Raw genomic sequence first — 19,958 nt, 5'->3', positions numbered from 1 at the left:
TGTTTTGAAGGGTATTTGTGATGATCTCTGCATACAGACCATTTTCATAGTTTTGCATCAAATACCTTTTCATGTCTTTGATGAGTGTATTCACAGCATTTTTATATGAACAAAAGATCTGTCAGATCGAAAAAGTCCAACTAAATAGCAATTTATGTGATCAAACAGCTAAGCATAATGAACACCTTCTGTTTGTCAGGGTAGTTACACATTAAAGAGCACTGCCTGTCTCTCTCTCTTTAGTGCTGCCTGTCTCTCTCTCTTTAGTGCTGCCTGTCTCTCTCTTTAGCACTGCCTGTCTCTCTCTCTTTTGTGCTGCCTGTCTCTCTCTTTAGCACTGCCTGTCTCTCTCTCTTTAGTGCTGCCTGTCTCTCTCTTTAGCACTGCCTGTCTCTCTCTCTTTAGTGCTGCCTGTCTCTCTCTTTAGCACTGCCTGTCTCTCTCTTTAGTACTGCCTGTCTCTCTCTTTAGCACTGCCTGTCTCTCTCTCTTTAGTGCTGCCTGTCTCTCTCTTTAGTGCTGCCTGTCTGTCTCTTTAGCACTGCCTGTCTCTCCTCTCACTGCTCAAGTAAAGATAGAAAAGGCATCCGTCTTTTTCACATTTATTGCTTTAAGCACAAACACACTTTAGTCCAAAGCGCCTTCTATCCGATGATCATTAAAACCAGTCATCCTGGTGATATCAGCACGTTGTTCTTTTGAGCTAAGAACAAAAGAACAACAAGGCCTTCTCCCTAACCACTGTCCTCTTTGCCGCTGCATCCGTACCGCGCATGTCCTGTTGCGCTGAAACCCGCAGCTGCTGCATCACTAGGGACGTGGGGAGACCACACTCAAGGAAACACATGTCTGGAAAGACAGCGAACAGTTGGTGGAAAGAAAAACATGACAGACAGATTTGCTCAATGAACTGGTTTCATCATATCACACAGAAGTTTTAGTGGGAAACAACAGCAGAGTAGGAAACAATCCACTGGCTGTAGCGCTCATTTTTAATGCATACCACCACCCACAGTCACTACCACCAACACCTCTAGTCACTTAGTCATGACAGGTGGATAGGATCAAGGATCAAGAGAAATGCATCACCGTTTCCAGGCAAACCTCCAGTGACAGCATTCTCTCAATGAATAAACAAGTAGCTCAGTCATCAAGTCAACCTGTCAATTAAAGACTGTTCCTTCAGAGCTCTGGCTGACGGCTTTAGACTCCTGAGCGAGAAGCCATAAATTCTGTTCGCCTCCGCACATATTCAGAAGTGAAATGGGAAGTCATGGCTCGGTTAAACTATAATACATCAGCGTACCATTTGAAATGAGCATGACAGATAACAATGGAGAATAGGTAGCACAGTTCCAAGCCAGGGTCTCAACAAGCCCATAAAAGCAAAGCATTCCATCCATTTAAAGATGTTAAGTCATTCATATCAAAATTTGAAGTGAAGCATAAATGTGTTTTCAGACACACAGTCCCTCAGACTTTTGTGACTGTTATATACTTTAACTGTACAACCAATATGATATTGTTATGAACAACGTTCTTAAGAAAAACATGTCATCTATCACATCGTTTAATTGTTGTGATTTTTGGAGTGCACTATTGTTTTGTGGTAGATTGGTATGATGTCCAACGGTTTACTCCTGAGTTCTGAGACGAGAGACGATCCGATCAGGTAAGTCTTCGAGCTCTCATAGTGAGCTGAGACATAGATCTCCTCAATGCGCTTCTTGTTGACGAAATACTTCACCAACAGCCTGTCCATGTTGCTGACCTGGTCATGTTTATCATAGTATCTCCTGACCTCATAAGGCAGGTCCTGTGCCTGCTTGTAGCGGTGGGTGTTGAGATTTCCCAGGCTGTAGTAGGTGTATCCGTCGTGCTCGTCCAGTTCGGGAAGCAGAGAGCCACCCTTTGCTTTGTTGCCGAAATAGTGGAACCCATAAGCACCAGTAGTGGGGTCGCAGAGGGCCACCATGTTGTTGTCAACGCAGTTCTGCACATACCAGACCAGGAGCACGTAGCCGTGCCTGGGCGGAGGGCGGCCGAATCCTGTGTCATTCAGCTGCTTCCTGGTGTCCAGGGTCTTCAGTGAGGAGGCCGCTGCCGTGATTGACAGCAGGACACAGATGAAGAGACCCTCCCGATTTACAGCCATCCTGTTTCAGCAGCAGAGGAATTATACATAGGCTTGATTTTACAGGGTACGCTTGGTGGGGTTTCATTTTGTGGTGTTTATGTGACTAAACAAGATCTGTGTGGGTAGAGAGGGGCTCAGTCTCTCTCTAGAACATACCACAGCAAAGTGTCAGGACAACCTGAAGGCGTGGACAACACGCTGCTTTGATGATGAATATTTGTGGTTTTAAAAATGTCTCTGCAGGGATAGAGATCATTGAGAAGAATCTCAAGAAAGCTATCATGAACAATTATTCAGGACCACTGAGATATTATACTTACATGTGCCATAACTAAACAAACCCCAATGTAATCACATATCTGTACAAGTTAAGAGTTAAGTTAAGAATGTGCTCTTACACATTTAATTCAGTTGTAATTAATAATGTAGTTAAAATGTACTAAGGGAACAATTACACAAAACGTCATCTCTGTCTCTTACCTCTCTGTTTTAGTGCAGGTCTCTGTCTTTTCACACTGACTCTCTGAACTGGTGGCTATAACCTTGGCTGAGGTTTCTCTTTATAAACCAGCCTACTGTCTCACTTCCCTTTTCCTCCAGTGAGAGTCTCACTTGTTTCCTCCACTCTGTCATAAAATAATATGTCTGAAAGTTGTGTTTCTCAGCATCAGGTGACCGACAGCATAACACAACTCCCTGTTGCTCTCATGGGCGGAAACCCTGCAATCTCTAACTGAAAAAAAAACTCCCCTCTGAAACCTCTTGATTTGTCAAAGCAGTCTATTGCAGCAAAGGAATGCTAATCAAGATGATGAAGACGCCAGAATATTATGTCCTCCCAAATGTGTCATGGGCGCGTGGATGAGGCAAGTAATGAGAGGCACAGGTGCAGAGCCGAGGAAGGGACTGAATTTGCATTTCTGTTCAGCTCGAACAGATATGAGCACCAGAAGACTTGATTTATGTTATATAATATTTTGAAACATGCTTGTAATATGGCACTGCTCCGGGGAGAACAACAAGGCTCAGATGGCAGGGCATCAGGAGGAGGCTATGTATGTGCTTAAGTGATAGATGTACAACAACACCCTGCATGTTTTCTACCCACGGTTTCACACTTTCATGCCATGAATAAAATATTAACTCTTCCTTTGTGTCCCCTTCATGTAGATATGTGAGGGAAAGTACACATTTGGAGAGAGAGAACATGAGAAAAAATATACAAGAAAACTGTACGCTTGTGCTTCTTACTGTTAGCTCATTCCCAAATCCCAGTATCATATCAAAGCCTCTCCACTACGTTATAAATAGATTATACTTTTAAATGATCCCAGTGGTGCAAACAAGCGACGCTCTTGCACGGAGATGGAAGGGGAAAGGAAGGCATTAGCATTTCATTTGCAAAGATTTAACACCAAATTATGTTTCGTCTGGCTGCATTTATTTCCTTCCCCCTTCCGTTCACTCTGCTTACACCGATAGGTAATCACCACAGCAACAGGCCCTTGTGGAGTGTCTTTGAGATGACTCCTCTGAACAGCAGAACAGCATCTCAGGACTGCACAGTGATAACCCACTCACGCTCTCCTCCTGCCTCCCCCATACCAGTCTCAGCCTCAGTGTGTATTTTACTCTGTGTGTGTGTGTGTGTGTTTGTGTGTGTGTGTGTGTGTGTGTGTATGTGCGTGTGCGTGTGCGTGTGCGTGTGTGTGTGTGTGTGTGTGTGTGTGTGTGTGTGTGCGCGCGCCTGTGTGCCAGTGTCAGCCTTCCACCGTGGGCTTCAGGTGAAAGTCTCACTTCTGTTTTCCTCTCACTGTAGGGAACAGAACTGAGGACCACAGAAAGTCCACACAGCTGGCAGTGGCTGAACATCTGCGTGTAAATATGAGGCCCTGCGGGAGGGTTAGTTATACAGCACAATAGCCTTTGCTCCTCAGCTATCACTTTATAAGGGCTACAAGTAGTCTTGGTCCTTTTGAGAGGAATGTGGTGACTTGTGAAAGCTAACAAACCTCTACTCAATATTTGTGCAAAATAATAGAATGCCAAAAGCGTGGATATATTGCAACAAACATTCTCTTCACAATGCTTATCCTGCCTGAATGGCATCATATCTCTGTCTTCTCATGGCTTTGACACCTAAGCCACAAGAGTAGGCTCAGCCACAATACGCATGGAAATGAGAGTACGCTGCCGAGGGATAACTAGCGTGTCTGTGTGGGCTCTACTCTCACTCACATCTCCTCTCTCTCTCTCTCTCTCTCTCTCTCTCTCTCTCTCTTTCTCTCTCTCTCTCTCTGCTCTTTTGTCTCTCTATATCTCTTCTTACTAATATCCCTCTATACAATTTTACAGAAAAAAATCTTTTGGTTTGGTATGTTATTTTGGGTTATAGTTGTGGTGTAAGGAACATGTATAATATTTTGGCTGATTAGTCTGTACAGGTGGACTTACTTGTGTTGTATATGGCCATTCAATTTTGCAGGTGAAAATCTTGACATGGTAAGCTATGGAGTTTGGCATCTGCTAAGTGTTTAGTTATTTCCTCTTATTCGTTATCTGACAAACAATGCCAGATCTGCATTTGCTATAAAGTGAGTGTTCTTTAGGATAACCAGATTGAATGGTCTCTGGGCCTTATGCTGTTGCCGTGCCTGTTTCTGTGGGCCTTTCGGAGGTAGCAGTGAGAAAGGAAGAAAGCAACGTTATGAATGTTCATTACCCCACAACCTGTCATGTGACAGCAGAGGAATCAAACACTGCTTTTTCACGGCCAGTTGCTCCCTCTGAATACACTGATGATAAATTACATCATCAGCACCACTACCAAATTTCATTTTATTTCCCATTTAACAAAAGGGTTTATGGAAATGGATTGCAAGACAGGAAAAGGGTATTGCAGAAAAAATAATGTGTGTGTATGTGTTGTGTGTATGTTACAGTGTGTGTGTGCGTGTGTGTGTGTGTGTGTGTGTGCGTGTCTGTGCGTGTGTGTATGTTACAGTGTGTGTGTGTGTGTGTGTGTGTGTATATGTGTGTGTGTGTGTGTGCGTGTAAATGCATATATGGGAGTATGCACCTTTCTTCACCTTTTCCAGTTTGTACAAGAACACATTCTAAAACACAATTTAATTGAATTTTGAAATATGACACTATTACTGTTTATTATTTGACGATATAAAATATCACATCATTGTATACAAAGTATTGCTGATGGACAGTAATATACTGATGCTACTCTGTCTGTTTCTGTAGATGGAGGATCACTTTTCACCATTTGGACTTGAGCAGTATGGAGAATGTGGGCTGTGAACACTAGCTTCTTTCCAGCACCTAGCATCTTTCGGCAGCACCTGACATCTTTTACCAACTTCCAGTAAGCATGTAGGAGCAAGTCATGTTGGGAATCAGTGGTTTTGTGTGTTTAACAGAATTTCTCTATTGTCTTTATTCTCTTTATATAAAGTTTGTAGTGTATTAGCCCAGATTTGTCCTAATTTCATATGTTGAACATCGATAAGAGGAAATGTGTTGATCCCGCATGAGAGTGCATGTTCACTCATGAGAGCATTTTTGCTGCATATGTGAACATTTGAAATCTATGAAATGAAGATTACGATTACTGTCATCAGTATCACTATGTTCACTGATGTTCAGCGACAGAAGCAATCATTTCCCCTTGATTAAGCATACTGTAATCCTTTAATGAGCTACAGTATATGTAATACAATGCTGGCACTCTTTTCTTCATATGTGTAGTTTTGTAGTCCTTTTTCCTTTGGTAGACAAGAAAGAAAAAAGGACTGCAAAACTACACATATGAAGAAAAGAGAAAAACTAAATCAGCACTGGAAAATAGAGGATTGACATTGAAACACTTGTATCGAAGTTAACTTTGAGCACTGAAAAGATGTTCTGATGTTTTTTTGTTTATTCTGATGCTTTTTCAATGACAATCTATTCTTTGTTTCTTCATGTCAGCTTTTTTCAGCGCAGGTGTTTTTTTGTTTTTTGTTTTTTACGATGTCAGTACTTTTCAATGTCAACTTACTGTCTCTGTTTTGGCGTGGAAGGGGTGGGGTTTGATGGGAGTGGCAAGAAATACACTATTTGCATAGATCCAGTGGGCAACGCATCTCTGAATGTGGGCGTGGCTGGACTGTAAAAAGAAGAAGAGAAAATCCAACATAAGACATTCAATGGCACTTCAGATCATTTAACACTGGATGAAAACTACAAACTGGATACTTTCAGGATGAATCAATGACCATTCATTGTGTATCCTTGGTGGAAAAAATGCCATCATTTCATACTAAATACCCGTCACCAAGAAGAACATCAGAATATGAGAAGTTCATTTCAATACAGTTGTTTCAATGTCAATTTTGTGTTTCAATGCTCAATTTTTCTATTTTTTTTTTTTTTTTTCAATGCCAAACTTAAAGTCTCTGGTTTAGATCCATAGGCCCCCTCCTTACCGAAACATTATAGGACCATATTATTACAACACTGTCACTCTCTGGCCCTGTTGGATTTTGGAAATGACCTCTGACCTTTGGATGGGAGGGAATATCATGTGAGGTATCATGGATTAATAGGTGGATTTGTTGATGGATGGATGGATGGATGTGTGGATGGATGGATGGATGGATGGATGGATGGATGGATGAATGGATGAATGGATGGGTGGATGAATGGATGAATGGATGGGTGGATGAATGAATGGCGTGTGCCATCACCATGCATTCAGAGAAGAGAGGTTAAGGAAGAAGAGCAGGAAATCTTAACTGGGGTGTTGTATAGCAAGTTGGAAAATGGCTGGGAGATAATGTTTATACGTTTATAATATGGTGTGTGTGTGTGTGAGTGTGTGTGTGTGTTTATAATATTGTACTCTATTTTTTTTACATATGGAGGTTTCATGTCATCAGAAGACCTGTGATGCTGTTATATGGCCAGTCGGTTGGAGAACTGGACTGGAAAATATTTTCTTTTATTTGTTTGTGTTAATTTCATGTCTGTATGTGTGTGTGTGTGTGTGTGAGAGAGAGAGGGAGAGAGAGAGAGAGAGAGTGTCTGTATGTACTAGATGTTTCCGCACCACTGCATTCATACAGTGTAATCCCACACTCATGTCTTTCCCATTAGTTCCTCAGGGCGGCCAATGATGAGACAGGACACACACACAGACACACACACGTGCACACACATACATGGAGGCAAAGACACACACACACACACACACACACACACACACACACACACACACACACACACACACACACACACACACACACACACACACACACACACACACACACACACACACACACACACACACACACACACACACACACACACACACACACACACACACACACACACACACACACACACACACACACACACACACACACACACACACACACACACACACACACACACACACACACACACACACACACACAATCTCCTGGCCAGCCTGTGTGGAGTCTGCAGGGGCTGAGTGGCAGTAAAACCTTGCCCATAAGCGTGTTTGACACTTCCATTGAGGTGCTGCCAGAGGCTCTGAGCTGTGCTCTATACTTCATCCCCTTACTGCAATGTCAGCCCGTTCGGGGAGGCACTTTTTAAATTGCCCCTCATGCTCGATTTACACACTGTTTTCCCCCAATGAAGCGGCCACACATTAAGGGTGCTGCGGACGCCACATTCAATAATGAATGGCTTGTATATATCCTATCGCTGGGCCGCAATGTTCCTCTAAAGCGGTGCTTTGTCTGCTTTCTGTTGTTTTGCAGGAAAAATGAATGTTTGAGATGTGAGTGTGTGTGTGTGTGTGAGACATAGAGATGGTGTGTGTGTGTGTGTGTGTGTGTGTATGAAATGGCGAGAAACAGAGAAAGGGCACATACCGAATGTGTTTGTGATGTTGTGATGTGCATGTTTGTGTTTACCTGTCCCTGACTTGTGATTGAAAAACACTGCAAGTGTTTGTGTGTATGTTTGTGTGTGTGTAAGAGATAGAATGCAAGGGAGGGAGAGCGAGAGCGAGAGAGAGACAGTGAGAGAGAGACAGAGTGAGAGAGAGACAGAAAGACCGAACATATTTTGTTTTCCACAATGGACCTTATCTATAGGTAGTTTGTGATTGGTATTGCTGTGAGACCTTCATCAACCTACCAGATTACTGAGGCTGAACCAATTTCATGACACTTTGTTTCGCAGCACACTGGTGTTCATCTGGCTAAGTGATCTGCTTTACATCCAGCCGGTCATTTTTATATGAGGGCTGTTTTTCCATGACCCAAACTCCCCTGCAGCAGATTGCCATGCCACTTCTTATTTTCCCTGAGATGCTCGAAACCTTTCAGCATGCAAATGTGATACAAGCAGAGAAACGAAAAACATAAACCGATGCGAATGCTGTAATTGCAACTTGGAAAACAAGCATTGCTGTAACGAGGTGCTTTGAGAGAGAAAAAAAAAAAAGCTCCAACAAAAGCAATAAGTGTCATTTGCACTTGTAACCTCCTGCCCATCTGTGAAGCGTATGTATGGACTTAATGTAAAATACGATCTCAATTTGTGGGACAATTTACCTGTTGTTGCTGTTCTTTTTTCCCCGTCTAATTGTCAGTGGTGACAAGCATGTGGCTTGTGTGACAGAAATGACTGTGTGTGTGCCATGCAGTGTGATAGAAATTAGTGTGTGTGTGTGTGTGTGTGTGTGTGTGTGTGTGTGTGTGTGTGTGCGCGCGCCAGGCATTGTGGCTTTTTGAGACAGAAATGTGTGTGTGTGTGTCTGCTGAGCAGTGTGGCTTGTAAGACAGAAATTAGTGTGTTTGTGTGTGTGTGTGTGTGTGTGTGTGTGTATATGTGCAATGCAGTGTACCGGTAGAAGACAGAGAAGACAGAAGAGAGTGTGAAATCGGCTTTTCATTTAGAATTGAGATTGAGAGAAGTGGTTTGTGAGAAGGCACAGTTCAAACTGGTCCAGACTTCTGCTCAATGGTCATGGAGTTTGTACAATAACAATGATAATAATAATAATGACTATACTAATACTAATAATACTACAATAACAGTAACTATGTATTACATGATGATTATTACATTACTGATATATGCCAATTGCCATGTCTTAAGATTCATTGACAATTTGTGAATTGGCATGCAGATGCCTGCAGCCTTATATTTGAAAATAACTCAGTCCTTTTTTCTCATTATGGTCTTACAATCTAAGGTTCAGAAATGAATAGTATTAATAGTTCCAACTCATTAAAAACATACATGCCTAAGTATATGTATACGCATGCTTAAATATGTGTGTGTTTGTGTTGTGTTTTTATGTGCATTCAAATCACCTCGTCATTATCTTTTTTCTCTCTGAGCAATACACATCGTGTGTGTGTATGTGTTTACCTTGTATGTGCTGTGTGTATGAGAGAGAGAGGAAAAAGTGAGAAATGCTTAGAGAGAGAGAAAAGAGAGTGAGATCGCTTAGGGACGCTGGATCATTAATTGATAGACTGTGCGGGGCTGGAGGTCTGCCAGGCATGTCGATCCCGTAGATAAAGGCAATGGGAGGAAAATGAGTGGCCAGCTTCTCCGGCCCCGGATCCACACAGCCATAAAGAAAGCAACGAAGACTAATGGGGTTATGATTGGCTGCGGAGACACAAATGGGAGGTTGGTGGAGGTGAGGGTCGGGGGTGGCTGAGGGGGTTGGGGACAGACATGCTTTGGGTCTAGAGATACTTTGGGTCTGGTTGGTTTGTGTGTGTGTGTGTGTGTGTGGGGGGGGGGGTGTAGTAATGGATTTAATCCCCCCACCTCCCCCAACACACAAACACACACACGCAGTGTTTTGGTGATTAGAGCCCCACAGTCTACCCAGCGGGTGAGTAGGAGATCAGGCGGTTGGCATACTGACCTTCTGACTGGTGCCTGTCCTCAGTCCTGAAGGGCAAGGCAGATTCCAGCTCAGGCCATGCAACAACACAGGGCAGACACCACGTGGCGCCATGGAGTTGAAGCAACACTATGCAACACTTTTTGTTTTTGAGATTTAGTGAGATCCCTGAGATTCAGTGTCACGTGCGTGACGTGAGACAAGAAAAATGTTGAAAAAACGAGACTTGATGCTGAGGCTTTTTTTGGTTGGGTAGAATCAAACATTATCTCTGTTGGTCCAGTTAATTTGCTCATTTGCTCCATGGCGGTCGCATGTTGTGTTCGCGTACTTATCTGGCAACCCAGGATGGTTCTGGAGAAATGGGCAAAGGGTGGAATCACGCAGGCCAAAACACAAACTGATGTTCCACTCCAGAACGGAAATTTTAAAAGGAGAATATACTGGCTGTAGCATTGTGGTTGGAGAAACCAGTATTTCAATTTAGCATGTTTCCTTAATCTATGATGACAGCACTTGTCACTTGGACTATAAATTGACCTTAAATAGCAGTTGTCTTTCTAGTTTTTAGACTCAATCCCCTTACTAGAAAATACTCAATGATAACCAGACCTTGCTAGTCTTAATTGGGGGTTTTACTCCTGAAGGTTACTATAGAATAACAAGAACATGTTTTTGGGCCACAATCTAAATGCACTGCTATTCATATCCAATTGCAATCAGTGGAGGATGTGGATTTTTCTCAATGAATTACTGAAGAATAAATACGTAGTTTATAATATGCTTGTGTAATTATGCAGGGATCAGATAGTGTGAGACCTTGAGAAAATGTACCAACATAGAATGAATAAGCTTTGCTGTATTTCAAATGTAACCCTTTTAGAAATGTTATTACAAGTACAAGCAAATAATCTGTCATGTAAAGCCAAAGCTCATGATTTATGTGCTCACACTGTACGGTCCTATCGTCAAGCCACGACCTGACTGTTAGCACTGTACATGTAAAATAGGCTTGTCGGCCCTTGTTTCTCATTTGCAAAGCACATGTCTCATTTGCAAGGCTCATATTTTTCTCTCTGTCCCTCTCTCACACACACAGTAGTCATCAGAACAAAGTAGCAAGCTAGCTAGCTAACTAAATCAGAAACAAAAATATTGCCAGGCAGCTGAAGCTCGGCAGCTATTTCCTGCCAATGGCCTTTCAACATCAAGGAAGCCATTGCAATAAATGAAAACAAATCTACTACCAGTAATATCTAAGCAGGCAACATAACATCCAAGCAGAACATTTCTGTGATGCTGCTAATTACACTGAACCTTTTTAATGTTTAGCCTTGAACCTCATACTTCTGGTACTCAGTCAGTCTTTTCATAGCCCGCCAAAGGCTACTAAGGGTTAGCATTTCTCACCACTTTGCTTTAATAACTGGAACTGATTTACTGTAGTAATGTGATGTTGTCACCTCCATGTTGGCACTTTGTGGTACTTTCTTAGAAAGATTTTTACAGCCCCATTAAGTTGAAGTGTCTCTCTGTCTACATACATGTGTTTTATATTTATATTTTTTCCATCAGTAATTTTGGTCAAATTTGATATTTCTCCTAAATTGCTGAAGTTGTAGAGCAACACAGAATCCATTTCAAACACTTTGATGTAGCTGCTTCCAAAGTGCATTTTGTCTGTTTAATAAAATCATTGCAATATGTTGCATTTAAAAGCTCTCATCCACTGCTGAATGTCATGTTGACATGTGGACATGTCACATATAGAGAGTCTTGATAGAACCAGAGCTCTTAGCTATGCACTCTCTGGGGCACATTTGATTGACAAGAAAGCAGGGGTTGTCATCATGAATCATTTAACAGAAAGTCTCTAATGTTGGTGAAGGAGACCCTCCAAATGAAGCTGGACCTTAAAAGCGTGTACCCCTTTTCCCCCTCGCCACAGAAGCAAAAGCGACATGAGGTTATTGTCTGCCACTCTCAGTCTCTCTCTTTGGCCATGTCAGAAGGCAGCCTGCTTATGGGGATGAGCCCTTCTCAGTGGTCATTCAAGACTTCCTTTCAGGCCACATGGAAGTCTTGAACCCATCTGACAAAAGCTGCTGTCAAATCACTGAGCATTCCACTCCCCTGGTCATGCTTGTAGTGTGCCCTATACTTGTGATTTTTGATGATATTTTCCAAGAGGAGTACAGGCAAACTGCTATTACATAAAATGGCGCCCTATTATGGAAAACTCAAAAGCAAATCCAAAGGGATGCTGAGAGGCAACTCAAGAGCAATAGACTTCCTGTATACATGGCTTAGGGCCCGTCCACACGGAAACAGGATTAGCCGAAAACGGGCAATTTTTTCGTCGGATCTGCCTTTCGTACACAAAAACACAAAAAAAGAAGGCAAATTCCTTAGCTTCTTCACCATGGCTGAACGCAGTCTGAACTGGGTTTGACCTCTGAGGTCATAGAAGGCACTGCTAGTGGTGGAGGTCAGGGGATGAAGTGTAACCCAACAGTATAAACACAGCTGGTGTTCTCTTTCCAAGCAAGGGTTAATTTACAGCCAGCAGGGGTTGTCCATTCAAAAAGCTAAAGAGTAAATGAAGAGAATAAGAAATGACAGTGAAACCCCCCCCCCCCCCACACACACACACACACACCAAAGCAGCTGAACTGAATCAGCCATAGTCATGCCTGCTGTAGTCTGATGCATCAGCTGTTCTGTAAGCCTGTCATTTAATAGCCTCTGTAGCAGCCTCCATCAGCACCCCTTCTCTTGTTCCCCACCTTGTTGATCCATTAGCCTATAATGCGAGGGGGGGGGGGGGGGGGGGGGATACAGTGCCAAAGTCCTGTCTCCACACCTTCTCTGCTAGCTCCTGTCTCATTGCAATGCCAGGTCTTTTTCAATAGATCAGGCCTGTGAGAAATAAAGAGAGGGAGTGATGGGGGGGACAGTGTCCATGTCATCATGCCCCACACATCAGGTCTGGCAACCAACTCTGAAAAAGACAGAGGGAGGGAGATAAGATGACAGAAAAAAGATGGATGGGGAGAGAAAGACAGACAGAAAGAAAGAAAGGAAGAAAAACAGATAGATAGATAGAAAATGAGGCTGCTGTCTGTTCTTCAGTCCTGCAGTCTGCTCAGCCCTGTATCTCTGGCTTAGTGCATTCTCCTCAGGCCCGCTGTCCTGGGTGCCTGCAGACGAGAGGAGACGGCAGTGGGAGAGCCGCTTCACCATCTCAGCTCCGCGGTGGGACACTGGCAGCACAGCACAGCCTGCCCACGGCATCTCTGTCTGTTCCGTCACCATGAATCTCCATCACATTACCGCATCTCTGCCACATTACCGTAGCCAAACGTGAGCTGGCGCTAAATACGCTCTGATGGTAACTGACCTGATTGCAGAAATGCTCCTCTGAAAGAAGGGCAGGAAAATTGCTCAGGCACTTGGTTTCATGGCCTATTTGTTTATGTTGTACAGCCTCTTCATGCAATGCAATCACTACACCCTTAATCCTTGTTACACATCTGTCTGTCCTATTATTCACTCGTTTATTTGCGATCTGCACTGATGGTGTCTAAACAAGCTGTGCTAAACTATGATCGCCTTGATCCATTAGGACAAGATATAATATAAACAGGAAATATTGCTCTCTGGGAAATTTTTCAAGGACCTTGATACATCATTCTGACGACCTATACCAATTTCATTAATGCACACTTTTTTTTTCAGAAATACATATTTTGCAGTCTGGTACAGTACATGTTGCAACCACATAACTGAAATACGCAATTTTTGTTTTGTTTACTTTTTATTTAATTTTCCTTCAATACTGTTTGCCGTCCAGGCTATTGATGAAAGGTGCAGAATCATATTCCTCTATTTCCGAACTACAGGATGTATGAGAGGAAAATGAGAATCACAGTGGAAAGGCAAGTGCTCAAGACCCCTCAATCAAACCAAAGCGAACTTAATGATCTGAGAATCCCATCAATGCCTTCCTGCGGCCACCCGCCACTCAACAACCCCCTCGCACCAGCACGTTTCATCTCCCACTAGTTTTAATCTATGATCAAGTGATTGCTTCCTCAACTGAATCTGATGTTAACACTGTAGCATCTAAACCAGGGAATCAGATCTGTTAGTTCCTCCGCCCGTCTCAGGGGACTGCATTTATTCAAAGACTGCAGAGAGAGAGGGAGAGAGAGAGAGAGAGAGGGGGAGAGAGAGAGAGAGAGAGAGAGGGAGAGAGAGAGAGCAGAGGAATGAAAGTACGCAAGTGCGCAGACACGGGACATTAAATCTGGTCTATCAGAGCAGGGGTTCTGAGTGCAGGGGTTAGAAATGCCGTCCACATACTCAAGGTTAAGCGCAGATAAGGGGAAGGATGGTCCCTCATGAACACTGGGAGAATAAGGAGTCCATCTGTATTGTGGAAACAAACATAAAGTGGCGGAAATTCTCACTACACTTTCTGGTAACTGTATACTACCTTTAGGCTAGGATGACCAAACATATTATGAATTAGAGAGTGCCTGAAACCATAGGTCACTGAGGTAAAGAATACATATCTAAATAAATGAAGCAGATAACAAGCAGACGAGGTGAAATAAGCAAGACGACAAACAGTACATTCACCATCACTGCTGCTAAAGCTATGACTGAGCAATTGTTCAGTTTTGAATTGAATATTTGGCATCTGTTTTAAAAAATAATTTGGACACTGAAGAAATCAATAAGCAATGGCTGGTTTTAAAAGTGCTGTATTGGCCAGTTCAAGACTATTATAGAGATTTCCAGATAAGCCCTAAGCTTGACAATGCACTCATTTTCAGTTCTACTACAGTTCTCAGATCTGTATTTCTGGTGTTTGCTAATATTAATTCTTCAAAATCCCATTCAATATACTTAGATTATGGTTACAGCTTTTATTATGATATGACAGTTTTGTTGGGTGCCTTCCATATACCAGCTACCACTGCTGCACTGTAGATAGGTCTCAGTATGTATCTACCATGACATGTACTATTATGATACTCTTTCTCATCATGCTATTCCTCCTGAAACACTTTTTTTTTTTTTTTGTAAATATGTTTATTGGTTTTCATTTTTTTAGCACACAACCATACTTCAAACAAGCACACACATCAAAAACACAACACACAGATACAACAACATCGGCTCAGCTACACACATACAATACAATAAAAATGATGAATAAAGAAAGAAAACAGATACACAGCAAAGTATTCTCTCTTACGACTTTTCAAAAAATCCCTGTAACATAATGTCAGAAACGTTGGGGTCCAAATAATTCAGATAAGGTTCCCAAACTTTATAAAATTGTTTAGATTTGGAATGTATCACACATGTCAGGTACTCTAGAGGTACTAAATCAAACAAAACATTATGCCAGCCCTTAACAGTTGGCTGTCTATCGCTTATCCACTGTAATAATATATTCTTCCTAGCTGCATATGTAAGAATACAGAAGAGCCTCTGGTTTTTTAACACTACATATCTAGAAGGGAGACCTAGAATAAGAGACATTGGATCCATCTGTAAGTTTTGCCCAAGTATCTTTTCAATTTCTGTCAAAACATTAGCCCAGTATCTTTGCAGTTTATGGCATGACCAAAGGCAATGGGTTAGAGTACCAATCTCTGTTTTACATTTAAGACACATTGGCGACAAAGTTGGATTAAAATGATGTCTGCGGTTGGGGGATATATGCATTCTATGTAAATTTTTTTGCTGTATAGATTTGGCTCGATTACAGACTGAAATTGATTTAGCGTAGACCCAAATATCGTCCCACTCATTGTCATTGATTGTAACAGAAAGTTCGCTCTCCCACTTTTCTTTAAGCTCTTGCAAAGCCACAGTTGCCAGAGTACGCATAGCTCCGTAGAGTAGACTGATAGACAATCTCCAAGGTGTTGCAAACAGTACTTTCTCAAGATGAGATGCACCAGGGTTATCAATTAGGGTTGTACTGTGCAATATATAATGTCTTATTTGTAAATAACGAAAGAAGCTCTGTCTGGGGATATTATATTTCTCAACCACCTGGTTAAATGACATTAATGTATTATCAGAAATTAGGTCTTTCAACACATAAATGCCACAATCCTGCCACTGTCTGAAGCCAGCATCAAGAAGTCCTGGTTGGAAATCGGGGTTGTTCAAAATAGGAGTGAAAACTGATGTTAGTTTTGACCTCCCCTCAAGTCTACGTGTTAGTCTCCAAGCCTTAATTGTGTTGAGAGTAACAATATTGTCACAGCATGACCTAACAGTTTTAAAACTCTTAACAAACAACAGGTTCTTCAGTGGGTATTTTGATAGGGAGGTTTCCACATCCAGCCAGACAGAGGCTGTCTCATTTACGATCCAATCATATATATATCGCAAATGAGCACAAAGCTGGTACTTTCTCAAATTTGGTAAATCTAATCCACCTTCAGAGCTTGGCAGTTGTAAGGTAGCCATCTTTAGCTTTGGTCTACGTTTGCTCCATATAAATGCACTAAGCCAACCATTTAGTTTTTTCAAGACTCCATTTGAAAATAAAACTGGGATCATTTGGATAGGGTAAAGCAATCTAGGCAATATGTTCATCTTAATAAGAGCTATACGACCTAGCCAGGAGACTGGCAAAGAGTTCCAACGCTCCAAATCTAGCCTCACCTTCTCAAACAATGGAACAAAGTTAGCCTTATACATTTGCTCAAATGTAGGGGTTATGAATATACCTAAATAGATAAAGCCCCCTGGGGACCACTTAAAGGGGAAAAAAGGCAGTGTTGTAGGTATTGAGCTTAGGCTCCCTAGCGGCATGGCCTCTGATTTTGGCAAATTCATTTTATATCCAGAAAATTTGCTAAATAAACCAACAACATCAAGTAACACAGGTATTGATGTTTCTGGACTTGAAATATAAATTAAGACATCGTCGGCATAAAGGCTTATCTTATGATGTACATTGTCTATTTGTAAGCCCTCGATGGAAGGTATTGTCCTTATGGCCTCTGCCAATGGTTCAATAACCATGGCAAACAACAGGGGGGACAATGGGCAGCCCTGCCTTGTTCCTCTATGCACAGGGAAACCGTCAAAGAACTTATCCATCAGAACAGACGCATCCCTTGGCTGCTCAGAACTGTAGAGATTATGATAAATTATCTTAAAGGTGTCATTTATAAGCTTATTATCATATATACGGCTGCCTTGAGCATCACAAAGGGCTGCAATGGTTTGTGACTCTGCTCTTTTTTTTGTGAGATATGCTAGGTATTTCCCAGGTTTATCCCCATGTTCATAAAACTTTTGTCTAATAAATCTGACTTTGACTTCCTCATCTTGTGTTAAAAGGTTGTCTAAGGTTGTTCTAATTGCAGATATTTCTGTCAAAATAGTGGGAGATGGGCACTCAACATAAGCATTTTCTTTAGTTTTAAGTTCAGCCATTAACAGATTCTGCTTTTCTCTTTTTTGCCTTTTTTTACTTGCTGAAAAGGAAATAATCAACCCCCTAGCATATGCTTTAGCAGTTTCCCATAATAAGGCCGTGTTGTCTGTGGATCGAGTGTTAATGGAGATAAAATACTGAAATTCAGTGGTAAAATGAGTAACAAATGTATGATCTTTCAAGATTGATGTGTTCAGTCTCCAGAACTTCACTCCACTATTTACACCCTTGATGGAGAGGTCCAAAATTACCTTGGCATGATCAGAAATCAAAATACTACCAATAGAGCAAGACAAAACCCTGTGCATCGCGAGACCTGACATGAAAAAGTAGTCAATCCTACTGTGAGAGCCATGAGGTGCAGAAAAGAAAGTATACGCTTTATCAGAAGTGTGAATTGTTCTCCAAACATCAACAAATCCTAAATCCTCACAAATAGAACAGAGTGCCTTAGCCTGTGGTGAAAGAGACATAGCTTTAGAAGGTAATTTATCAATAAGTGGGTTTAGTATGCAATTAAAATCTCCACCTACAATGGCAATATCTGACTGAATCTCAGAAAAGTCCAAGAATACCTTAGTTATAAAGTCAGAGGGGTGAGCAGGAGGGTAGTACACGTTCAGTATAGATATAACTGTATCTTGCAAGATGCCCTTTACAATAACATATCGGCCACTTTTATCTTTAATACAGTCCAGCAATGAAAACTGCAAGTTCCTTCTCACTAATATAGCCACTCCTCTACTTCTTGAGGTGAATGAGGAAAAAAACACCTGATTAAAACCTTCCTTCTGCAATTTGAGATGCTCTTCATCATCCAAGTGCGTTTCTTGCAGGAGAGCAATATCAATATGCCCTTTTTTCAAAAAACGCAGTACTTTTCTTCTTTTAACAGGACTATGAACCCCTTTTATGTTCCATGTACATAGACGTAACTTATTACTCGCCATATAGGCCAACTTTATTCGTTATGTAGAGAAAGTATGCTGAGAACATGAATCCTAAAACATATAAAACGACATGTGCAGTCACTGAGCCAAGAGAAGAAAAACAAAAAAAGTAATGTGAACAAGAACTACTATACAAAAATATACAAATTAAACTTAAATTTTCAAGGGGGTTGTCCCTGCTACCTAACCTGCAGGGAGTTCCAAACATCGCCCACGGCAAGACTAAAGAGCTTGCCACCCAATCTTCATTCCTCACCACCATCGTCAAAAAAAACAACAACAACACGTCAGCCTACTCACAGTGGCTATACTTGGCAAATAAAATATAAAGTCTATGTATAGATAAACTCAAACAGGAGGTAACATACTGCATTAATCTTCAAAAATCAGTGTCTGAGTCCAGTCTTCAGTCTGGCATACCTTTGCGTCCTTCTTCTAATGACTGTGCGAGTAATGCGGCATCTTTCGGAGAGTCGAATCTCTTCTGCTTACTATCGACTGTCACCCTTAAAGTAGCCGGATAGAGCAATGCATAGATCACGTTCATTTTCCTTAGTCGGATCTTCGTGTCATCAAATGCCTTACGCCGCTGAACCACTTCTGCCGAGTAGTCATTGAAGAAGGAAACTTTGGGCTTTCTGGCCGTAGCATCATCTTGACCTCGAGATCCGAGCCGCCGTGCCGCATCCATTACCCGCTGTTTGTCTTGAAAGTTGTGAAACTTCAGTATAAATGGTCTTGGACGCTGGTTATGACTGGGTTTCAGTGCCAATGATCTGTGAGCCCTGTCAAGCTTTAAACGACCATCTTTCAGTCATTTGAAGGTGTTCTGGTATCCACGTTTCTAAAAATTCCACTGGATTTGTCCCTTCGGAGCCTTCTGGTATACCAACCACACGCACATTGCATCTACGACCTCGGTTGTCAAGATCATCGATGTGCTCAAACATGTTGCGCACTTGTTTTTCAAGGGATGCTATCCTAGCTTCTGAGGCTATAGTTGTGTCCTCGACATCAGAAATTCGTTTTTCAGCCTCCCCTACGCGTGCTGCAATTGCTTGCAACTGTGCTGTCTGCTCTTTAATGGCCTCTAAGACTGTGGAAACTTTTGTGTCGATCACCATAGTGAGTTTGTCAGTGATGTTGTCCAAAGCTTGAATAATATTTGGCTCCATCCCTGGGCTAGCAACCGCTAGTTCACCGCTAACACCAGTTCCCTCAGGAGTAGTCTTCACCACTTTCTTCGATGTTTTTTTCATGCTTTCTGAAATTTGGCGAAAATAATGATCTAGACTCATGTTAGAGTACCTCCCCTACAAAATTCCGTACTTTTACTGTCCAGACATGATAGATTAATATATAAACTCTGATAAATGCCACTGGAGCTGGCTTACAATGCTGTTCACTCTACAGCGCCATCTTGTTCCCCCCCCCCTGAAACACTTTCTGATACTGAACAAACGTTTAACTTTTCAAAGA

At 41.9% G+C, this 19,958-nt stretch overlaps 1 protein-coding gene across 1 annotated transcript; it reads right to left on the bottom strand.

The window, feature by feature from the left end:
* Nucleotides 1–508: 508 nt before the first annotated feature.
* Nucleotides 509–2,990, bottom strand: si:ch211-198c19.1 (uncharacterized protein LOC100151013 homolog). The gene is made up of 2 exons (XM_042709247.1): nucleotides 2,618–2,990; nucleotides 509–2,156 (listed from the first exon to the last, which is right to left on the bottom strand). Exon 2 carries the CDS (start codon nucleotides 2,153–2,155, stop codon nucleotides 1,571–1,573), a length of 585 nt encoding a protein of 194 aa, XP_042565181.1. The 5' UTR covers nucleotide 2,156; nucleotides 2,618–2,990; the 3' UTR covers nucleotides 509–1,570.
* Between the last annotated feature and the right edge of the window lie 16,968 nt (nucleotides 2,991–19,958).

The sequence above is a fragment of the Clupea harengus genome, chromosome 11 (assembly GCF_900700415.2).
Source record: "Clupea harengus chromosome 11, Ch_v2.0.2, whole genome shotgun sequence".
NCBI classification, from domain to species: Eukaryota; Metazoa; Chordata; class Actinopteri; order Clupeiformes; family Clupeidae; genus Clupea; species Clupea harengus.
The sequence above is the reverse complement of the archived record's forward strand: the minus strand, read 5'-3'. Positions and strand labels throughout refer to the sequence as shown.